We start from the raw sequence: 21,792 nt of genomic DNA, 5'->3' as shown, positions 1-21,792 counted from the left end.
TCTAGGGGCTTTTATTGTTTTTCAGAACTACATAATATTTGATATCTCTGAGATTATTAATTTTGTTTCATTAAAAATTAAATTTTTCTAAATTCTTGCCAAATTTATATAATATTATATAAGGACTCTCAGTATTTTTACTTGCCCCTATTTAGTACTCGAAGGTTATAGGAATTTTTTTATTTATGTCTTTTATATCCTGTTTCCAAGCTCATATTTTCCATTTTCACATTTTTATAAAGCCGTTGCTTTTAATTTAATTTTTTTTATTGTGCTTGGAAGTACATATTTGGTAATTATTTATTTATGTTAGTATATAACACATTTTTTTCCAAATTAAGATGTTTGATGTTTTGTCTTTTTGTATTGCCCGTTTTTATTGTTTTTAGTAGTTCTTTTCTGAGTAAGCCTTTTTAAATATTTTTTTCTTAATTTAAGTATTTTTCCTTACTTTTCAATGTGTTTTATATTTTTCATTTTATTAATTTAAAGAGAAACAATTATAAATAATTGCTCAAATCTAAAGCACCGGCTGCCAGGGCCATCGGGTAGCTTCCAAGTTTTTATTTTGAATTTATTTGTATTTCTAAATATATTATTATTTTTTATTTATTTAAATGGCTTTTATTGTTTTTCTAAGCCTATGCCCCATATAAAAAATATTTTATTAATTTAAGTATTTTTCTTAATTTATTTTTCGAAGCTATACGAGCTGCATTTCTGTAGTTTTATATATCAATATTTTGTCAATTTAAGTATTTTTTTACATTTTGCACTTTTATAAATTAATACTTTTTTAATTTAATTATTTTTTTACAGTGTTTGGAAGTCTATATTTAATATTTGTGTGTTAATATTTTTATTTTCTTCAAATTAAGATTTTTCTACGTTTTGTCTTATTTACACAAATACGTATCTAGCAGTAAATTAACTGTTCTACTTGTTCTATTATTTATTTTCACTTTTAACTATCAGTTATATTCTATTATCTATTTTTCCACAAAAATTCATTTTCAATCTCCTGAAACCTGCCCTTATATACTTTACATCCCAATTACCTATCCCCATTTATAGTATTTATAAAACATTCACGTTTGCTTTGAACACACACTGCTTTAAACTACTGTCCGCTTCGCTCGATCTCTTACTTCGCTGCTTTTACAAAAACGTCTACTCTCGCATCTCTTTACGCTTTTGCTTTCCACTACTATACTGCGGCTGCTGTGTTTGAGAATTTTCCCCAACCAAATTTTTCATTAACAATTTTCACATAACTACCGCAAATTTCACACTTTCCTTCGCTTTCTTCATGTGCCCTACACTTGTAGCCACTATTTATAAAAATGTATGCCTTGCCTTTTAGAAAAATATAATTATTTTTCACATTTTTCTGTCTCTTTGCAGCCTTTTTTCCCCACATGCGGAAGTTTAGTACGAAACTCACAAAATTACTGCATTATTCTGTTGATGTGTTGTAACAAGCCCGAAGGTCCTTTGGCATCTATTCGTTGACAGGCAAAACAGTTGAGAATTGAGCTCCGCAGTTGGGTGGTATTTGTGTTTTCATTGGCAACATTTTCTTCTTTGGTGGTGATTTTTCGGCTATGTATGAACGCTACGAGTATCACAATAGTAAAGCTTTCGTTGGATGTTTTAAGCTCGAGACAGCAAGGTTGTATTGGCAATCCTTGGAAAACAGTTTTTAATAATTTTTTTTTTTAATTTTGAAAAATAGTTTAAAATAATAAGACGGAGTTTACTCCGAAAATTATAGACTCTTGGAAAGGTATACAAAATTCCAAGCAAAACTATTTTAAAATATCTCAAAATGTTTCATATTGTACTTTAAATTCAAGCTTCAACTTTATTTTGTCGCCTTGTATTTTTAATCTCTGCACCTACTTCACTTTCCAGTAGGAAACTTGTAACCTTTGTTTTTGTTATTACAGCAAAAATGGTTTGAAGGATGCTACGGCAGTTACAATTCCGTTCTAGTAGCCCAAACCCGACTGTGCCAATTTTTTTTGACAAAAAACAAAAACACGCATTTATTTCTTTTCACTACTCCAGCCAAATTTAATTTATATTTCATTTTTAAAAATTCTTCAAAACTTATTAAAAATCCATAATCCAAATATGTACTTAAATTATAAAAAAAAATATTAGCCTTTGCACTGTTCAAGCACAAAGCTGAGTGTTTTCTCGCACAATCCATTCATTACAACAATTACATGCTACGAGTGCATATACACATGCACTAATTATATAAAAACGTACAATTGCACCTATTGCTATTCTTACATACACAACAAACTTTAATTTGCTTGCACAATTTGGCTGTGTACTGTCTTTTCTACGCTGTTATTATTGTCATTCGTCCACTTTGCATCTCCGCAGCCCTACCGTTTGTCAATTCGCTCCCTCACTATTTCTTTCCGTGCCACTTATAGGAGCCATAGTATTTGAAATTATTATCTGACTTCTGCTGATCTGCTTCCTTGGGACCACGCGAACCGTATACGTACGGTATAGGTTTCACTTTGCTTCTTTCAATTTCATGCAATACAGGTGTGAAGATGCGCCACGCCTCTCTTAATTCATCGGAACGCACGAAATGCATTTGTGAGCCACAGAATACATCCAAAATTAGACGTTCGTAGGCATCTGGCAGATACGAGTCCTTGTAGCGGTGCTCATAAGTCAAATCCAATTCGGTCTCCTCCATGTCAAATGTAATACCGGGGCTCTTGGTCATCATTTTGAAGTAAAGCGCTTCACCGGGTTGTACGCGTATCACAAGCTCATTGCGTTTGCTGTTGCCCTCAAAGATATCGCCGGGCACATCCCGATATTGTATGCGCACAACGGCTTTGCGTTCGTTCAGCGCTTTGCCGCAACGCAGTATAAAGGGCACACCCTCCCAGCGTTCATTGTTAATTCTCAGTACGCCCTGTGCATAGGTTGGGGTATTAGAATCTTTCGAAACGGTCGGATCATCTAGGTAGCCCTCACGGGCTTCACCTTCTCCTTCCGGATTGCCTACATATTGCCCCAAAACCATGTCGTCTAATGTGAGTGCTGGAATGCTTTTTAGAACTTTGACTTTTTCGTCACGTATATCGTCCGGTTGGCAGGAACTTGGCTTTTCCATAGCGACCAGCGAGAGTATTTGCAGCAAGTGATTTTGCATAACGTCTCGTATGATGCCGAACTCATCGAAATAACCGCCGCGTCCCTGCGTACCGAAGGGTTCTTTGAATGTGATAAGCACCGAGGCGATATTTTCACGATTCCACGTTGAGTTGAGAATTTTATTGGCAAAACGTATGGTCATGAGGTTCTGCACCATCTCTTTACCCAGATAGTGATCGATACGATAGATTTGCTCCTCGTGGAAGAGCGAAGCAAGATGATCGCTCAGTTTCTTTGAAGAGGCATCGTCACGGCCGAATGGCTTTTCGATGATCACGCGATTCCAGCCGCTGGAAATAGAATAAGGAAACTTTAATGGAATGACCAAACCGCGGATGAGTTACATAAAATATAAAAAATTGGATAATCAAAGAACAAACAGCATCAAGTTTTTGAATTTTTTATGCAAAGCAGACCTTCCCGTTACACTATAAAGAGTGTTTAATATTGAAAGAGAAATTATGTTGTTGTAGCTGTATAGAAAACCCGCACCCCACAAATTTTTCGGAGATATTGCTGAGGTGTATATGCATCACTGTGTCGTGTTCGCAGTCGTCTCGTAGACCCGACTGTCTTGAGAACGTTGCAGTGCTTGGCCTACAGCTTCTAAACGAAAGCAAGACTTGTCAAATGATTAGGAAGATGTGCTTCTTTAGTAAATTTGGTATTACAAAGATGTAAGCCAAGATCTTTATGTGAACTTTCCCACAATCTGGACTGATAAATTCTCAGTTCCTGTTTATTTTGACCTGAAGCTACGATATTTTCAGTACACCGACTGGTACATTGTCTCACTGGACAGAATGTTCAATAGTGGGAATGTGGACTCGAATTCATCCACCCACCCATTCCGTTTGGTGGTAACATTTGCGTTCGTTTACTTTTAAACCAAAACTCTGACGAATTGCCATTAATCTCTCGCAAAGAGAGAGAAAATATATTTAAAAATATTCAAAAAAGTAGACCGGTAAGAACTTACGAGTTTCAGGGCTAGACAGTATGTTTACATTGAAACTTAGAAGTGAAATGAGAAAAATGGAAAAATCAAAGAAGTTGGTCTTAGTTTGTCCTCCATGCACATTCCGTAGAGTTCAAAGTAGATTTACTTACTTCCTCCCATCTGAGTTCTTTATATTTCCTTTTTACAACGCTGAATTACAATAAATTTGCAAAAAATTTTCCAGCAGAAATATGCAGCCCTCTTACGTTTTTCTGGTCTAAGGTCAGGTTTTTTTTTCTCAAAACCTTATAAATTGTTATAATTGAGGTGCGCCAATTGACTTAATTTGAACTTTGAATTAGGTTAGGTTAGGTGCATTGCCAGATCATACAAAATTAAGAGTTGTTTGTAATTAAATACAAAAATTGTGTGTGCCTTTTTCAAAACGCTATACGACAACAAGTTTTTCCCCACTTCAATATGTTCACCTACCATTCTGATTGGCAAATATCTTTGATATTCACTGTCACCTGCTCGAAGACTGATGGTGGCAAAGCCAAATAAAATAACCGATTATTACAATCGCAACGGCAGTCTAATCGCTCCAATTGGTCTCGCAAGGTAATGAAATCGCTACGTTGATCATAGCCACCGGCTACATAGTAGTTGTATTGCCAAAACTCCTCATACTTGGCCTGCTCATGTGGTTGCACCTGAAAGAAAAAAAAAGAAAAAAATAATAATGTAAAAACAGAAAAACCATCCCATTGTTCAGCAAACCAAGCGTACCTTCATGTATTGATGGCATTTCGCCCTCAAGTCGGCGACAGTAAGCTTTGAACGCGCATAACCACAAAATTTAGTTGGTTTCGGCAGCAAATTGTCACGGAAGAGCCACCACAAGGTTGGATAGATTTTCTTCTTGGCCAAATCGCCCTGTATGAAGCAAAAAAGGAGAATTGCTAATTTTGTTTTAAGATTTTCAAGTTTTGAGTTTCACTCACCGAAGCGCCAAATATGACAAATGTGTGTGGCACATGTGAATCGAAGTGTGTACCCTCGCATATCATTGTCGGATTCTCCAGTGATTTAATGATGTGCTCGAGTGCGGTTTCTTCTTCTGGAATGTTAGTCAAAATTGAGTTGGTCGTTATTTTGTTTTATTAATATAATATAATATTATAGGAAAAAAATGTAATAATAAATCACGCTAGAACGCTAATTGAGAATTACGCATTTACATACAAGATTTATAGCGGACCTGCTTAATTTCAAATAAAACTGCTACCGATATTCTGACGCTGCGCTGATACGCCACCCCACATCTATTTTAACCTTACACAGTGTTCTGAATTAAACTGCTATGAATACGTTTTAGTTTTTCTTAGGATGGCACGCTTTTGCGAGTTTTCCAAATAACCAACAATTTGATTCCTTCGCGGTGCTTTCAAAACTAAATGGAAAATCAAATCGTATGACTTTGAAAGCGCACCGATCGAACAGATCGGAGAAATACAAATGTATCTACCTAAGTATATATCTATTTTTTTGACACATGTACATACAAATGAACATACATATCTACTCTCCAAATACTCAAAATTGTACACTGAAAGTGTAATAGTTGAGAGACAGAAAGCATGTGGTGCTTATGAGAGAGGATACTAATTTATGCGCAGGGAGTTTGTTACAAAAGCTCACAGACAATTACATGAATATCCCCTTCTAACGGCTGTTGAAATACTTTTAGATTACTTAATTGTATGTGTGTGTTTATTTGTTGTACTAAGTAGATAATTTTTACTTCAGAATCTTAGGCGCTTTATGGATCTTCAGAGTAATATTCAATACTAATAATTTTATTATTATTATTATTATTATTTATTAAAATATAATTAAAATTATAGATTAATTTAAGATAAAAGCTCTAGCTGCCAGGGCTATCGGCTTAACTAATAATTTTATACCATACAATCTGTGGAAAATTGATTTGAAAACCTTGAATAATATAATACATAAAAAAATCAGCATTCAATTAAGCTTCACCAAGTATTTATTGAAATTATACTTTAAGTTTTAGGAGCAGGAAAAGCGCAAGAGCGCTGAATGCGTTCAGTTGTTTGACTTGTTTGTGTAAGATTCATCACAGTTTAAAGTTCATGAATTCTCATTCAATAAAAATAACGGTTTTCAACGGATACATTCGCCTAAAATATTATTAACTTTCTTACAACCTACATGCTCAAAAAATAATTCTTGAAATGAAATGTTTTATGAAAAAGTAAAATAATATTAAAAAAAAATTAAAATTTGTGTTCAAATTTTGAGTTATTGTAGCGCTTTCTGACTTCAAATTAAGTGAATTTAAGGCGGTTTGCTTTGAGATAAATAAATACTGAATTATGATAGAAAAATTTTGTATTTTATTGAAATTTTATAAAGATGGTTTTCAAGCTACGGCTTTTGTGATTAATTGAGGAAAATTTTAGGAAAAAGGAGGTAATTTTGGGCTGACAGAAAAAAACTGTTAAGTCAACTTAAGTTGTTTTATCAAAAGTCCACAGACATATAACTACATACATCTCCATTATTTTTGAAATCTCGTTAAGTGATCTTTGACACGGAGTATAAAATTAGGAATGGTGTAATTTTTTTTTCTCTACAATAAAATTATACAAAATGTATTACATTGGAGAAAGTTCAACTGAAACAATAAATATCTGGGTATACCAGCCTGATAAGTCTGCTTTCAAAATTTTAAATTATAACTCACGAGTGGAAAAATAAAATTGACTCTTTTCTTTCTTACGCAGTAGTGAGTCGCATCTAAGAATGGCGATAAAATTCTGAGCTGTTTTTTCGGCTTCACACTTTAAGGACTTCACTTAGAAATGGGAATATCGAAAATACTGTGAAAAGCAGGGAAAGTCAGCTGTCTTTGGTTGAAAGAGGATATAAAACAATATAAAATTTACAAATAACTCTATTATTTTATAATATTTCCTTAGTTATATGATCAATGTTCACATTCATTAACGTTGCTAAAGGGCTTAAATGGCGCTGATTGCTTTCGATGCAGTTATCTATTAAATGTGCATATGTATGCACAGGAGTTTTTTTATATAAATACAATAACAATTGAAGGTGCCAATTGAGGTCACAAACGTAAGTGTTTCTAGGTGCATACATACATATAAACAGTACTTACCCCTTTGAGACCCAACTAATATGTACTTACTACGCAATATGAAATCACTTACTCAGAGAGAACATACTTAAACTTTTTTTTAGTTTACGACAACAACGCTTTCCCCTTAGTTTACACTTTAGAAAAATAAATAGAACAAATGTCAGCAATGTTTGAATTCTCCTAACATAAGATGGCTTAAGATGGGTCCCAAAGGCTTATAAATATGGTTATATATATGTGTAAGTACATATGCCCATCTACTAAAAGATAGCACTAAACTAATAAAAAAAAACAATTTACCTACAAATTAATGACGTCACACCATGACAGGCAAAATATTTCTGCTCAATTTGCTTGCACGTATAGGAAACGAAAGTAGTTTTAAGTGTAAGTGATCTAATCAATACTTTTTATCATAAAATTACAGTCATGTTTAACATGTGCCAGGCAAATAGGTAAACAAAGTAAATGATAAGCTGGGAGATATTTCAGTAACAAAAAAAAATTCCAAATAAATTAGGCTAAAATAAGATAAGCAAATAATAATGAAAACAAAGGTTGTACATTAAAGCTTTTCAAATATGCAAAAGCACAGAAATCGGTTACAAAAAAAAAAAAAGTGGGTCAAATGAGCATAAAGCCTCACTAGTGCCAAATTGCCCTTACTAAATTCTTTCAGTTAAATTTCGATAACTCCCTCTGGTTGGTTGGTTGGTTGCCATAGTTTCCCCTTTTCAGTTGTCAAACCAAAGCTGTCGATAGTTCTCGTGCAACTTAAAAAACACCCAATATTAGACAAATTTAGAGTCTGAGCTGATTTAATTTTTTTAAAATAAATTTTATTGGTTTTCTCGACTAGACTTTTAAAAACTTTAAACTGAGTGGAAAAGTATTCGCTAAAAATCTTCGAGGCATTTAACCCTTCAGTTCCCTGTGTTACCCACAGTATTAAACACTAAAATAATTATAGAGTAGCATAGAGGTATAGGCAACAACCTTCTCTGCTTCTTTGTCTAATAACTATTTTTTAATACTAAAATATCCGTTAATCTTAGCTGTTAAATTTCAACCAAAAATGGGGTGGCCATTTTTTTTATGTTATTATTATTTAGAAATTGTTATAAAACTATTTTATATTATTATTATTATTTTGCATGGAAAGTTTCTTAAAAGGAAACATTATTTCATATTTTCCAATTTTGTTATTTATTAACTTTATTTCAAAACTCAACATACGAGTACACCCTTTAGCGAGTAGATTTCTCTAATTCAATAGAGCTTCAGTTGAGTTTCGAATAAAGATTGCCTAAATAAATTGTATTCGAAATATGCAATTGGTATAATTTCGCTGCTTTGTAAGTTCAAATAATGATAGACCACCCTGCATAGAATTCATACACACAAAATAATAAAAGTATGGCGCATAGATTTTTGTTGTAAAATTTCATTATTTACCGCGCTTTGCCATTGGTTGTCGTAAAATGATTTCTAACATCTGAAGAACGGATCCACAACCTTTGGTCATCAATGCCTTCGGATTACTAACCGACATGTCACGCAAAAATACACATGCCTTTAGCGGTCGCTCATAGTGCATACATGCACACATACATACATAGATGAAATAAGTATTTAAGCACCTGTGCATATTTTGATCACTTTAAATGCAATTCACATTTGCTTTTATGGTTGAATAAAAACGTTTTCTGATCACGCGATTTTTTTACATGTTTACATTCTGTCAGCGCTGTCTGCAAGTAAGTACAAACTTGTACATACGTATGTATGAATTAAGAGGAAAACAGCGAGTAATAATGACAAGCGAAATTTCAACAAGTCTGCCCAATCAAAAAAATGATTCATAAAATTACATATACGAACATTACATTCGCACATGTATGTATGTAAGTGCATAAAAATATTTCGAATCTCTAGAGCCTGTCCAATCAATTTGAATTATTAATCTTTTTATAATAAGGAAATAAAAAAATCATTGCCTTGTAAAAATATGGATTTTTCCTACGAAAAATTAAATTGGATTCCAAATTAGTCACAGATCCGCTTATATAAGTTAAAGTAACAGAGGCGCAGAATTAAAGTTGTTGTCCAAATTCTGCTTTGGCACTCAATTTTGTGCTCAAACTTAATTTTGTATTGATCGTACGTTTGCGTTATGAACATAGCATTGCAATAAGAATTCAGCAACAACATACCTATGTCCCCGCTTAGCGGCACCTTCGAACACGCGTTTATCGACACAGTTAATTTGCCAACAATAACTTCAGTTGCTGATCGAAGCGTCCCGCATTACAAAAAGAAAATAGCTTCGGTATGCCTTTGCATTTCCCCAGCCTTTGCATTTCCCCAAAATAACGCCTCTTGTTATCCCGCTACAAGCAACGGAATGCGTTTGCACATACATACCTACCTATCAGAGGTCTCCCAAAACGCACTTGAGTGATAGTAGGGCATTATAAGATTTGTCATAGAGCGAGTAACATCGCTGTGAGCTTTTAATAAATAAAAAAAAGTAATACGAAATAAAAAGAGTTTTGTATTAATTGGCGCCCAACCCGAAGGACCACTAAAGGAATCCTGCAAACGGATCATAAAGCCCCAGGACTTAGAGGGGGACCCTTAATCCCAAGGAACAAAATAAAAATATATCCTAATATTCTGGATTATTATAAGTAAAAGTTTTTCTGTAAGTATTAATTCAAAATCATTAAATGAGAAAATTTTGAAGTGAATATTAAAAAATACTAAATAGTGATAAAGTTTGTGAAAAATTAAATGTAGGTATATTCATTGTTAACTTACTTTTCGAAAGAGAAATGTAGAAGTGCAGTGAAACACAAGGTTACATTCAAAATGCTTTTTTTATTTTATTAAAATAAAATTCAGTTGCATCCAACTATTCGAATAAAACTATAATAATTTAATATAGTTGAAACAAATGTTGGTAATCGAATTTGAAAGTGGTATTTTGGCCGCTATTTTTCATGAAAGTGCTAATTTAAAGCTAAGCTAATTTACTAAGCAACAGTAGACACGTGTGCTTTAAGTGAAAAAATAATAAATCCCTAAAATAAGTGCGTAAATCTAAATTTTATACCCAAAACTGTATACGGTTTAAAATTCTTATTCATAATCTATCTCATCAACATCAATATGAGCGTCAGTAGGGAACAAGTGCTGGAAATAGTGAACACGTCTACCGAACGTACCACCCAGGCATTTTCTGAGCAGCTTAGGGAGATAACAGAAGCAATAAAACGATTAGCTCCTCCGACTATTCAGGTTTATAAGCCAGTATCCATTGATCCTTTAGTAATAGATAACAATGCCAGCTTGGACTTAATTAAGTCTCTCCCAGAATTTAAAGGCACTTCTCAATCATATCCAGCTTGGCGCACCGCTGCGAAATTTGCAATGGAATACTACAAACCAGGTTCGGAAAAGTACTATATTGCCATGGGCATTTTTCGAAATAAAATTACAGAGTCTGCTAACTCTACCCTTTCATCATTTAACACGGTTCTTAATTTTGAAGCAATTATTGCAAGGCTGGACCATTCTTATTCCGATAAAAGGCCACTATATGTCTTAGAAAATGAACTAAGCGTTTTGAGACAAGACAATTTGTCAATTTCTGATTATTATGACAAAGTTGACAAACAACTAACCCTCATAATTAACAAACAAATAATGTCAAACAATGGTAATAGAGAGACTATTGATGCTCTTAACGAACGCGCCAGAGAAAATGCATTGCGAGTTTTTATATCTGGGCTACGCCGTCCAATGTGCGACATCTTATTTTCGGCGAGACCAAATGATCTTCCCTCAGCACTCGCAGTAGCTCAGGAGCTCGAAACGAGTCGCATGCGACACAACTTTGCTCGAGCGTTCGCTGTAGGTAACTCGACAATACCCCATCTTAACCCGATTCTTCGGCAAAATCAGCATAGCACACACAATTTTGAAAATATCAACAGTAGACCAACACCAATGGAAATCGATCACAATACCTCCAATTACCACAGACGTCCCTCTCCACAAATGCAATACAACCCCCACGGCCACCTAAATAAGCCAAGATTTCAACCACATCCACTAGTTAGTAATTCATCGCCGCAGGCCCCTCTTATTACCCAGCCTATGGTATTCAAGCGATCACGCGAACAATCTTCCTCAAATCAGACACCTTTTAATAAAGTGCAAAAAATTAACTTTATGCCCGAAAAAGAGATTTTCAGTGAAAGCGAAAAGTGTAATGATGATTATCTTCATGGCGATAGTTATAGAAATTTCACTGAAAGCTATAACGCTGATAGTGTTGCTTATAACTACAGTCACAATGAAATCGATACCGAACATTTCGAAGAAATTAATTTTTTAAACTAGAATCGCTCCTACCGTTTATAACTAAAACTTCCAAAAGCGGTCAGGAGCTACGCATTCTAATTGACACCGGCACTTCCAAGAATTATATTAAACCTTTTCCGTTTCTCCAAGGCATCAAAACTATTGATATGCCCTTTAAGTTAAAATCTATCAATGGTACGAATCTTATAAACCAAAAGTGCTTAATGAATGTATTTGGCCACACCTCAACGTTTTACTTACTACCTAATTTAAGTACGTTCGATGGTATAATTGGATACGACTTCCTTAAAGAACTTGAGGCAAATATTGACACCGAAAAAGGATATTTATTTTATCATAATGGCAAAGAGAAACTTAGGCATCTCCCGTGCAATCAAAGCAACTTAATAACAATAATAGAAAACACCGTTCCATCGCATGTCAAATCTCTATTTCGAGATATGATTACCAAACACATAAATGCATTTGCTGATCCAAATAAAGCACTACCGTTTAACACTAATGTTAAGGCTAGGATTCGTACTCAAACAAATGATCCGATTTATAGCAAAAGCTATCCATATCCGGTTTCCGTTGCACCGTTTATTAATAGCGAAATTAAAATTCTTCTCAAAGATGGTATAATAAGACAGTCATGTTCTCCGTATAATTCCCCGGTTCACGTGGTATCCAAAAAGGGCTTGGATGAAAGAGGTAATCCAAAATTACGTTTAGTAATAGATTATAGAAAAATTTATGAAAAAACTATCTCTGATCGGTACCCAATACCGGATACAGCAGTAATCTTAGCAAATTTAGGAAACTCAAAATATTTTACCACCTTAGATTTAAAATCGGGCTTCCATCAAATTGTCATGTGTGAGGAGGATAGAAAGAAAACTGCTTTTAGCGTTAACAACGGAAAATATGAATTCTGTCCATTACCTTTTGGCTTAAAGAATGCGGCAAGTATTTTTCAAAGAGCGATTGACGACATTCTACGCGAATACATCGGAAAATGTTGTCACGTTTATATCGATGATATCATTATTTATTCCCCTAATGAAAAATCACATTTGGAAGATATCGATAAAATCTTAACTAAGTTGGAAAAAGCTGGAATGAGAGTTTCGACAGAGAAATCAAAATTTTTCAACACAGAAGTCGAGTTTTTAGGTTTTCTGGTTTCAGAAAAGGGTATCAAGACGTGCCCAAATAAAGTTCATGATATATTGAATTATAAAATTCCAAAAACACTACGTGCATTGCGGTCATTTCTCGGTTTATCGGGATATTACCGCCGTTTTGTAAAAAACTACGCCAATATGGTAAAGCCATTGACCAAATATCTCCGAGGTGAAAACGGACATATAGGAGCTAAGAAATCAAAAAATGTTGAAATTGTTCTTGATTGTGATGCGTTACGTGCATTCGAAAAGGTAAAGCGAATCTTAGCTTCCGAAGACGTTCTTCTTCAGTATCCGAATTACAATTTTCCCTTTGAACTCACAACGGATGCTTCATCAAGCGCTTTGGGTGCAGTTTTGTCCCAAAATGGTCGCCCCATAACAATGATTTCGAGAACTCTCTCTGTTACAGAACAAAACTACGCCACAAATGAACGCGAATTGCTCGCTATTGTATGGGCTTTGAAAACGCTGCGACATTATCTTTATGGTATGAAAAATATAAATATTTTTACTGACCACCAACCCCTAATTTTTTCCATATCAGAAAAAAATCCAAATAGTAAAATGAAAAGATGGCGCGCTTTTATTGAGGAATTTTCTCCAAACTTTCATTATAAGCCTGGAAAAGAAAATAAGGTAGCCGACGCTCTTTCTAGACAATTCGTTAACAATTTGGAAGAATCAATGACTAATGAAACTGCTCACAGCGAAGAGTCGTTGTCAAAGACTATAAAAACTATAAAGCGTCCCATCAATCAATTTAAAAATCAACTAGTTCTAACCAAATCAAGTAATTTGAGTAAAAGCACACAAATTTTGTTTCAGAAATTTACTAGACATTATATTTTTTTTGACACCGTTGAAAATTTGATTTGCAATCTAAAATCTGCTATTAATTATAACGTCACAAATGGGATTCACTGTGACCTTTCTACTTTAGCGGAAATACAAAACCCTATATTAGAAAAATTTCCAGGTGTAAAGTTTGTTCACACTCAATTATTGGTAATAGATTTGACTAACAAGGATGACCAACTCGAAACCGTTACTACAGAACACAACCGAGCACACCGTTGCTTATCTGAAAATTTTAATCAAATATCTAGAGAATATTATTTTCCGGATTTGAAGAAAATGCTTAAAAATATAATTGCAAGTTGTAAAATTTGTCTCGAAAATAAATACCAGCGCAAGCCCCCAAATCCTGGAATTGGCAACACACCTATACCATACCTCCCAGGTGAAAGTCTCCACCTAGATATTTTTATCACCAACAAGCAACATTTTTTGACATGCGTTGACAAATTCTCTAAATTTGCTATAGTAAAACCTATCGCATCAAGATCCACTGTTGACATTAAGGATGCCCTTCTAGAAATGTTATTAAAATTCAACAACACCAAAACTATAGTATCGGACAACGAGAAAGCTTTTCACTCTAACTCAATTAGGACCCTCCTAAGAGACAATTTTACGATTGATCAGTTCTTTATACCAACACTACACAGCGAAAGTAATGGTCAAGTCGAAAGGTTTCACTCTACCTTGCTAGAAATAGCGCGTTGCATTAAAGAACAGCAACAAATATGTGAAACTGTAGATCTGATTTTACTTTCGACTTATAAATACAATCACAGAATTCATTCTGTCATAGACGCCAGGCCCATTGACGTTTTTCACAATTACCCAATAGATAAATTAAATACTATCAGGAAAAGACTACTGGATGCTCAAGAAAAAACTATAAAAAGATTTAATGACGGTAAACAAATTAAAACATATAATGTTGGTGAGAAAGTTTATCTGAGAAGAAACAAACGGTTGGGTAACAAATTTGATAAAATATTTATTGAAAAGGTTGTTGAAAGGGACCTTGGCACTACAGTAATGATTGAAGGAAAAACGATACATAAAAGTAACCTACGATAATTTTGCAATGATTTTCTGAAAGAATTACATTAAAAAAAAAAATTTTGCTTCGAATCATTTAATGAAAAACAAAAAGTTTATCCTTTTTTGATTTTGAATTATTACCGTTTTTTTCTAATTAACTTTGTAAATTTAGTTTTAAGCTATTAAAATGTAAACCAAAAATTTTTTAAGCCACCCAGACTATCACATCGGTTTTGAAATATTAAACCGACTTTTCGTCGAAACGAGGGCGTTCCAAATTTAAGATGGGGAATAGTTAAAGTAACAGAGGCGCAGAATTAAAGCTGTTGTCCAAATTCTGCTTTGGCACTCAATTTTGTGCTCAAACTTAATTTTGTATTGATCGTACGTTTGCGTTATGAACATAGCATTGCAATAAGAATTCAGCAACAACATACCTATGTCCCCGCTTAGCGGCAACTTCGAACACGCGTTTATCGACACAGTTAATTTGCCAACAATAACTTCAGTTGCTGATCGAAGCGTCCCGCATTACAAAAAGAAAATAGCTTCGGTATGCCTTTGCATTTCCCCAGCCTTTGCATTTCCCCAAAATAACGCCTCTTGTTATCCCGCTACAAGCAACGGAATGCGTTTGCACATACATACCTACCTATCAGAGGTCTCCCAAAACGCACTTGAGTGATAGTAGGGCATTATAAGATTTGTCATAGAGCGAGTAACATCGCTGTGAGCTTTTAATAAATAAAAAAAAGTAATACGAAATAAAAAGTGTTTTGTATTAATTTATACACGGATTTTGTTAAATGCAATAAGCTGGCCACCTAAAGACTAAACCTAATTCAAATATGCTCGACCATATGTGTATGTATGTAATGTCAATCGCCTTGAAATTTTATTTCACTCTTTCAAATAAATGCAATTCTACATGTTAGGACTCCAAAAAAATAGTTTTTATCATTTTCGAACATTGATAGATATTTAATCGGTAGAAATCTATGAATGAATGCAGTTTGAATATAAAATTGAGCAAATAAATAATAATAATTTAACCGAATGTATGCATTGCATACATATTAAGTAGATATAATAAATTGAAATTTCATATCCTCAATAGACGGGTAAATGCCGCCGAATTGACCTTGACCTATGCGCAGCGGCCATAATTTTTCGATTCAGTGGAATTCTACAAAACTGCTAGTTTGTTACTTAAGTCTTTTGTTTCGAACTGCACTGCAATTCGCAATTTTTTTCTTACTCATAATATTTACCGTTCCTGAAAAGTCGTATAAATTTCGAAAGAAACATGTTTTTTCTATGTGAACTCCAATTCAACATTTATTTTTCAGGGAATTAATATTAGGTGGATTCATTATATACCTTAACGATATTAATTAATCGAAACGAAAAAAATATCGGATATATCGATGAAAAAGCAGCGTCAATAAACTTACACGCAACGCACGTTGCGCTGCAATACATTCAAATACATATATGTATATGTATGGAAATGTACTTACATACATGCTTACATACATATTACAAAAAAAATCTTGTTTATGACGTCACTTAGTAGGCAATAACAAAGAATCAGTCAAGCTTTGGTATTTTTTCTTCTTTTGTATTCACTAACGCCAAGAGGTCACTTTATGCTTTTGTGAAAGTTCTCCAGTTGCTTTGGCAATGACATTGACGTTGTCAAGTAAAGTGATTGCGCGATCGCGCGATCGTGAAACATAATAATATAAAATATACACAAGTGTGTACATATTTGATATATAATTGGAAAGTGTTTACCCTTGCAAAAGCACAGCTGGAGTAGTATGTAAATGCGTGGAAATAACAAGCAAATCGGATTTCACGTACTTGCTCACGCTGAGCTGAATGGTACAGAAAATGAGCGTTTAGAAAAAATAATTGAGGTTAAACTGAGTCGAACGAAGAAGGTTAAAGTCGAAAGTATTATTATTTCACGCTTTTTTAGGGGGGTTATAAATGAAACCTATTTGATACAGCTTAGAATTTTTTTTCCAAATTCAGGTAGGCCTAAAATTTGTATTTGAAAACTTTTCTTTGAAGTAATAGAAAGTATCATTGCACGTTTTTGGAAATATTTTAACGAAATTTAGGGAAGTATGTAAATGAAAGAAATTTGGGAAGTGTTCCTAAAAATAGGAAATGTTAAGATATTTTAGTTGAAAGTATTTACATGGACTTTACGATTTAGAGCCATTTTTTGGGCAAATATTTCACCACTTATCAAAAAAATAACATAAAAGGAAATACATTGGGAAACCAAATTTTAATTTCAATCAGAAATAATTTCATTGTCAAGAAAATTAAAAAAGATTTCAAAATTAGGAAGTTCTAAGTCGAATATAAAGACATACATACTATGTATGCATATAAATAAATGGAGGTAACTATAGTTTTATTCCAACTCTGAATGGCTATTGGTTTTTTTATGAGGAGCTTTTCCATGGAAATACACTCGGAGGAGAAATACACTGTTATTGCCTGCCGAGGGGCGACACTATTAGAAAAAGCGTTTTCTACCATTTGGTGTTTCACTGAGATTCGAGCCTACGTTCTCCAATCGGTAGTCACGCACCATCCCATTCTGGATCGAAATCAAGCACACCGATAAATTCCGTTTCCTTAAAATTTGGTTGGAATCGAAGTACGAAATTCGAAAGGATATTAAAACAGAAAGACTAACCTCAGGCGCTACTTTGCTTATAATTCATATAACTTGGCAATTTTTTAACGGAATTCTGCACAGTTAAGAATGAGTTAAAAATGATGCTGATGATTAATGGATATAGCGCCGATCACTGGGCGCATAGTGCCAGAACAAATGATTTCCATTGATTTCGGCTTTCAGCTTTTGCCTTTACCTTGTGTTCATGTCAGGCTTTCGTCTAAACGATCAATCTCATCTATGTTGTTACGCCGCCATGAGCTCCTTTGGATTCCAGTCTAATGTAGCTCTGCTGGCATCGTGCTCTAGTTTACGCAGAATACAACCTATCTAGCGCCCTTTTCTTTCCTGAATCGCAATATTTAATGGAAGTAACTAAACCATTGAGTAGATTCGCATTTGAGGTACAATTTTCGGGCCACCATTCGGAGAATTCGGCGAAGAAACACTTGAATTTTGTTTATCGCTATATAAAGTACGTCAACCTTCAATTACCATTGACCATAACTCTTATAATTTGGGAGAGTTTCCCTCTGAAACTTTATCATAAAAGAGCTTAAAGCTTACTGCATTAAATAAAGTTAAGTTGTGAAATTTCAAAACCGAAGGTGAAAGTAAGGTGACTAAAATTTGGAGTGATGTCAGCCCAAGGTTAAAATGTTGTGGCATTCCATTAATTATAAATATGTTTAACCTGCTGATTATCAACCTCTAAACTAAACGACATATGGGCACAACGTATTTCCATTCTATAATTATTCGAAATATTTATTGCAGATAACTTTATTCCAATTTTGAATGTCAAGTAGACAAACATACATACGAGTATGTATTTACAAATTCAAGTACACAACATATGAATGTATAATATCATTGTATGTGACTGCGTTTATAAGGGATTTCTTCAGTACCTCGACATTATCTCGTGAGACACCCTATTGCCGTATAAAGTGTTTATACAGTGCACAGATAAGGCGTTCGTGAGATTATTACGTACGTTATATGTATATGTAAAAGCTTTCGATTGCATATATTTATGTGTGTACGTGGGCACGTAAATATGCGCACCGGTGTATTATAATTTACACATCAGCCGGTGCTGAGCAGGAGATCAAAAGATCGAATACTACCCGTTAATAACGGAATATAACAATATTTACGATGCTAAATAATCATTGAGCCAAGTCTGTCACATCTGTGAAAAGTAATTAACAAGTTTTGAAACAATTTCTGCACGATAATCTTTGTTTTAGAAACAGTTGACATACTCATCATTTCAAATGCTCAAAGCCTTAGCCACATAATTGACGGGTTTTGCAAGTCAAGGCCTCTAAGCAAGTCTTTTTTCACGCTTTTGTATGGCCAAAGAGACTTTTTACAGGTCGGCTAAGATTCTAATATTTCTGCTTGTTGGACCGAATGGGTATCCTCTAAGTCCCTACTCAATTTCCTAACGGTTTGTAATATGTTCAGCCAACAAATAAGTCCCAAAGCCGGATTATGCCGCTCAGATTTTTTTCTTACCTTTCACTCTCGTTTTTTTCTCGATGGACCCTGTGTGTTTGAACAGAAAAAAATTGGCAAACCAGCCTTTGTGTAATTTTTCTGCTTACTCGTAAAACCATTTTCTTATTTCAATTACCAATTTATACCCGACAACCCTTTTTTATTTGACAAAAAAAGTGAAACCACATACATATGTATAATAAATATTTGAGTAAAACTAATATTAAAGGTAATAATAATAATAAATATTAGTAAAAAGTAATATTAAAGTAACGCAGAAAAACAGATGGCAATTCTGAAAAATTAATGACTGCGCTCATTACATTTAAAAACGCATAAATATACTACACTATTGCGTCCATTTCACATAAAGGGGGTTTTTTAATCAAGGTTAGTTATGCGCTGGCAATGATAAATTATTAGGTAATAATAATAAAAATATTTTTTAGAACTCCAATTAAATTCAAATATATATTGTATACGTAAGAAATATATCGTCCAACACATAAATTAATTTCATATCTTTTCATTCACATCTTCACTTTTTCTTTACTATACTTACCAAGCTCATTTTTGTTGTGATTCTTCAAGTGTTTGGTGGCCATGGTTACAGCAATTAATATGCTCTTCTTCACTTAACAGCTTTTAACACACTCAAATTCCTTATATCTGCGTTTTTCACCACTTCTACTAAAGTCGCAATTATTTTCTTCGATCTAACCCGCTCGCAAGGTTTCCGCCAGCGGCACACTGATCACTGCGGCTGCGGAGGTTAATTGCAACTAAAACACGTTTTATGCGAATTAAAATCTATTCAAAGTTTTTTTTGTTAATTTTTTACTTTGCTTTCACAATGAATTGCGAAAGCGCGAACGTGAAGTAAATAGCCAAAATTCAAGTAATGAAACCAAATACAAATAATCAAAATGAAAATTTGTTGGTCTTCAACGGCACAGCAGCAGCTTTACTGTTACAAGTAGACGTAGGAGTGTAACTAAATAACTATTACTATTACGCTAATGTTATTTAGGGTAGCGGACAGCAAAGAAAGATTGACCAACTAAACGAATGTAGTCAGGATTACTTAAGTGACACCGATGGACTAAGCAACACAAACCGTCTACAAGCGAACAACGCGAATTAATGACTGTCTAATTGACCGCGATCCAATTAGGCCCCAACTGTTGGGGAGCCAACTGAAAGGTAGCTGAGCGTAAGGCGCTCCAAAGCGATAAAGCAAAGAGCGCGCAACAAATAAACGCGTGTGTGTGCGCATAAATTTACGAGGTAGTGTTTTTAAGTACTTATGTACGCAGAATGTGCAAGAGAGGCGAAAATAAAAAGTAAACATATTTCGGTTTTTAGATTATTTATTAATATGCACACAACTCTAAGTATAATATTTTTGTAATGGCATCTTCTTAAAAAAGTAATTTATTGTGGTTTGTTCATACATACAGAGGGTCCCAAAAATATAAACACTTTAATACCTTATTTTGAAATTAATTTTTTCCTTTCTACGTGCAACCTATTTAAAATAATGGCGGAAGCTAGACCTAGACTTTATTTTACCACAAGGGTGAGAACATGGTGGAAGTACAAAAACGGTTTAAAAGGGAGTTTCAGGGAGATCCGCCTTATTTGGTTGGTTGGTTGAGGTGGTGATTCATCTAGAATCCAACTAGCGCTTCCGGACCATTTTGTTGCCACATCTTTATTACCAACTTGTTTAACGATTATTTACAGCATGACTATGCCGTCTGTGCGGTTTAGGAATCTTATTAGGTTCTTGGCATCTAGCCAGGAGATCCACTTAATAAACTCAAAATTACTCGCATCGCGCGTTCCCATAGAACAAAAACTACTGGAAATTGTTAACGAAACTTCAGGAAAATCTGTTCGGTAAACGGCGCGTGAAGTAGACACTTCAAAATGGATTAAAATGTATCTCTATTTTCAACTACTGGAATCAAAATCCGTGGCGGACGTAAAACATCAAATTACAGAAAGTTTTTCTCAGTGGCAGACGATGATCCGCAGGCAATGATAAACCTCTCAGGGTATTTCTGTCATGAAAAAGCCTATATGTATGTATGCTATATATCCCCATATACTAACTTGTTGAGCTAGGAGATTTTTTGAGTCACTGAATACAAATATGAAGTACGATTTTTATATATTGTACGAGTTGCTATTAGTAACGAGCACTTACGAGCACTACCTCACTACATACCACGCATCCATTCCGCAAACCTTAAAGGACACCCGCGCATGAGAACACGCTTGAGCGCGCAGCTAAATTTGAAAATCTAAATCTCAAAATCTAACAAATTAAAAAAATTACAAACGTTTTACCCTCAGAGCGACAACGTGCGATGAAAGAAAAAAGCAAAATAAAACGTAGAAATTTTTTATAAAAAAGGTAAAAACTTCATATTATTCGCCGAAAAGTTAAAGGGAATGTTAACAAAATAAACAAAAACACATGAGAGACTATTTGGTTGTACATATATACACCCGTGTGCTTAGAAATCTTTGCATACGTATGTATGTGTGGGTGCACATAATGAGGTAATACTTACATTCTATGTTTACAAATGAATCTATCATTAGTGCAGCCAGTGTTTTGCTGATGAAAGCCAATGTTAGAAGATGATTGTGGCTAAGGATCACAACGAATTTCAATAAATAAGCTTTTCGGCGCTTATGGAAATGAAAAATCTCACCACTGCACACGCATACAGGCTTACAGACTGCTCACAATAATAGCCCTGCAACATATTGCAAAGCTTTGACTATTTATTTACTTTTT

General features: G+C 34.2%; 1 protein-coding gene across 2 annotated transcripts; it reads right to left on the bottom strand.

The window, feature by feature from the left end:
• Window positions 1-2,038: 2,038 nt before the first annotated feature.
• LOC128859163 (glucose-6-phosphate 1-dehydrogenase) lies at window positions 2,039-20,136 on the bottom strand. Of its 2 annotated transcripts, none has more exons than XM_054095919.1 (5): window positions 19,543-20,136; window positions 5,137-5,252; window positions 4,922-5,068; window positions 4,625-4,845; window positions 2,039-3,482 (listed from the first exon to the last, which is right to left on the bottom strand). In XM_054095919.1, the coding sequence occupies exons 1-5, from the start codon at window positions 19,583-19,585 to the stop codon at window positions 2,426-2,428; spliced, it is 1,584 nt and encodes a 527-aa protein (XP_053951894.1). In that variant the 5' UTR covers window positions 19,586-20,136; the 3' UTR covers window positions 2,039-2,425. The 2 variants fall into 2 exon arrangements, with proteins under 2 accessions (XP_053951894.1, XP_053951895.1); XM_054095920.1 differs by lacking the exon at window positions 19,543-20,136 and adding an exon at window positions 5,394-5,554.
• Window positions 20,137-21,792: the final 1,656 nt, after the last annotated feature.

Source organism: Anastrepha ludens, chromosome 3 (assembly GCF_028408465.1).
Source record: "Anastrepha ludens isolate Willacy chromosome 3, idAnaLude1.1, whole genome shotgun sequence".
In the NCBI taxonomy this organism is placed as follows: domain Eukaryota; kingdom Metazoa; phylum Arthropoda; class Insecta; order Diptera; family Tephritidae; genus Anastrepha; species Anastrepha ludens.
The sequence above is the reverse complement of the archived record's forward strand: the minus strand, read 5'-3'. Positions and strand labels throughout refer to the sequence as shown.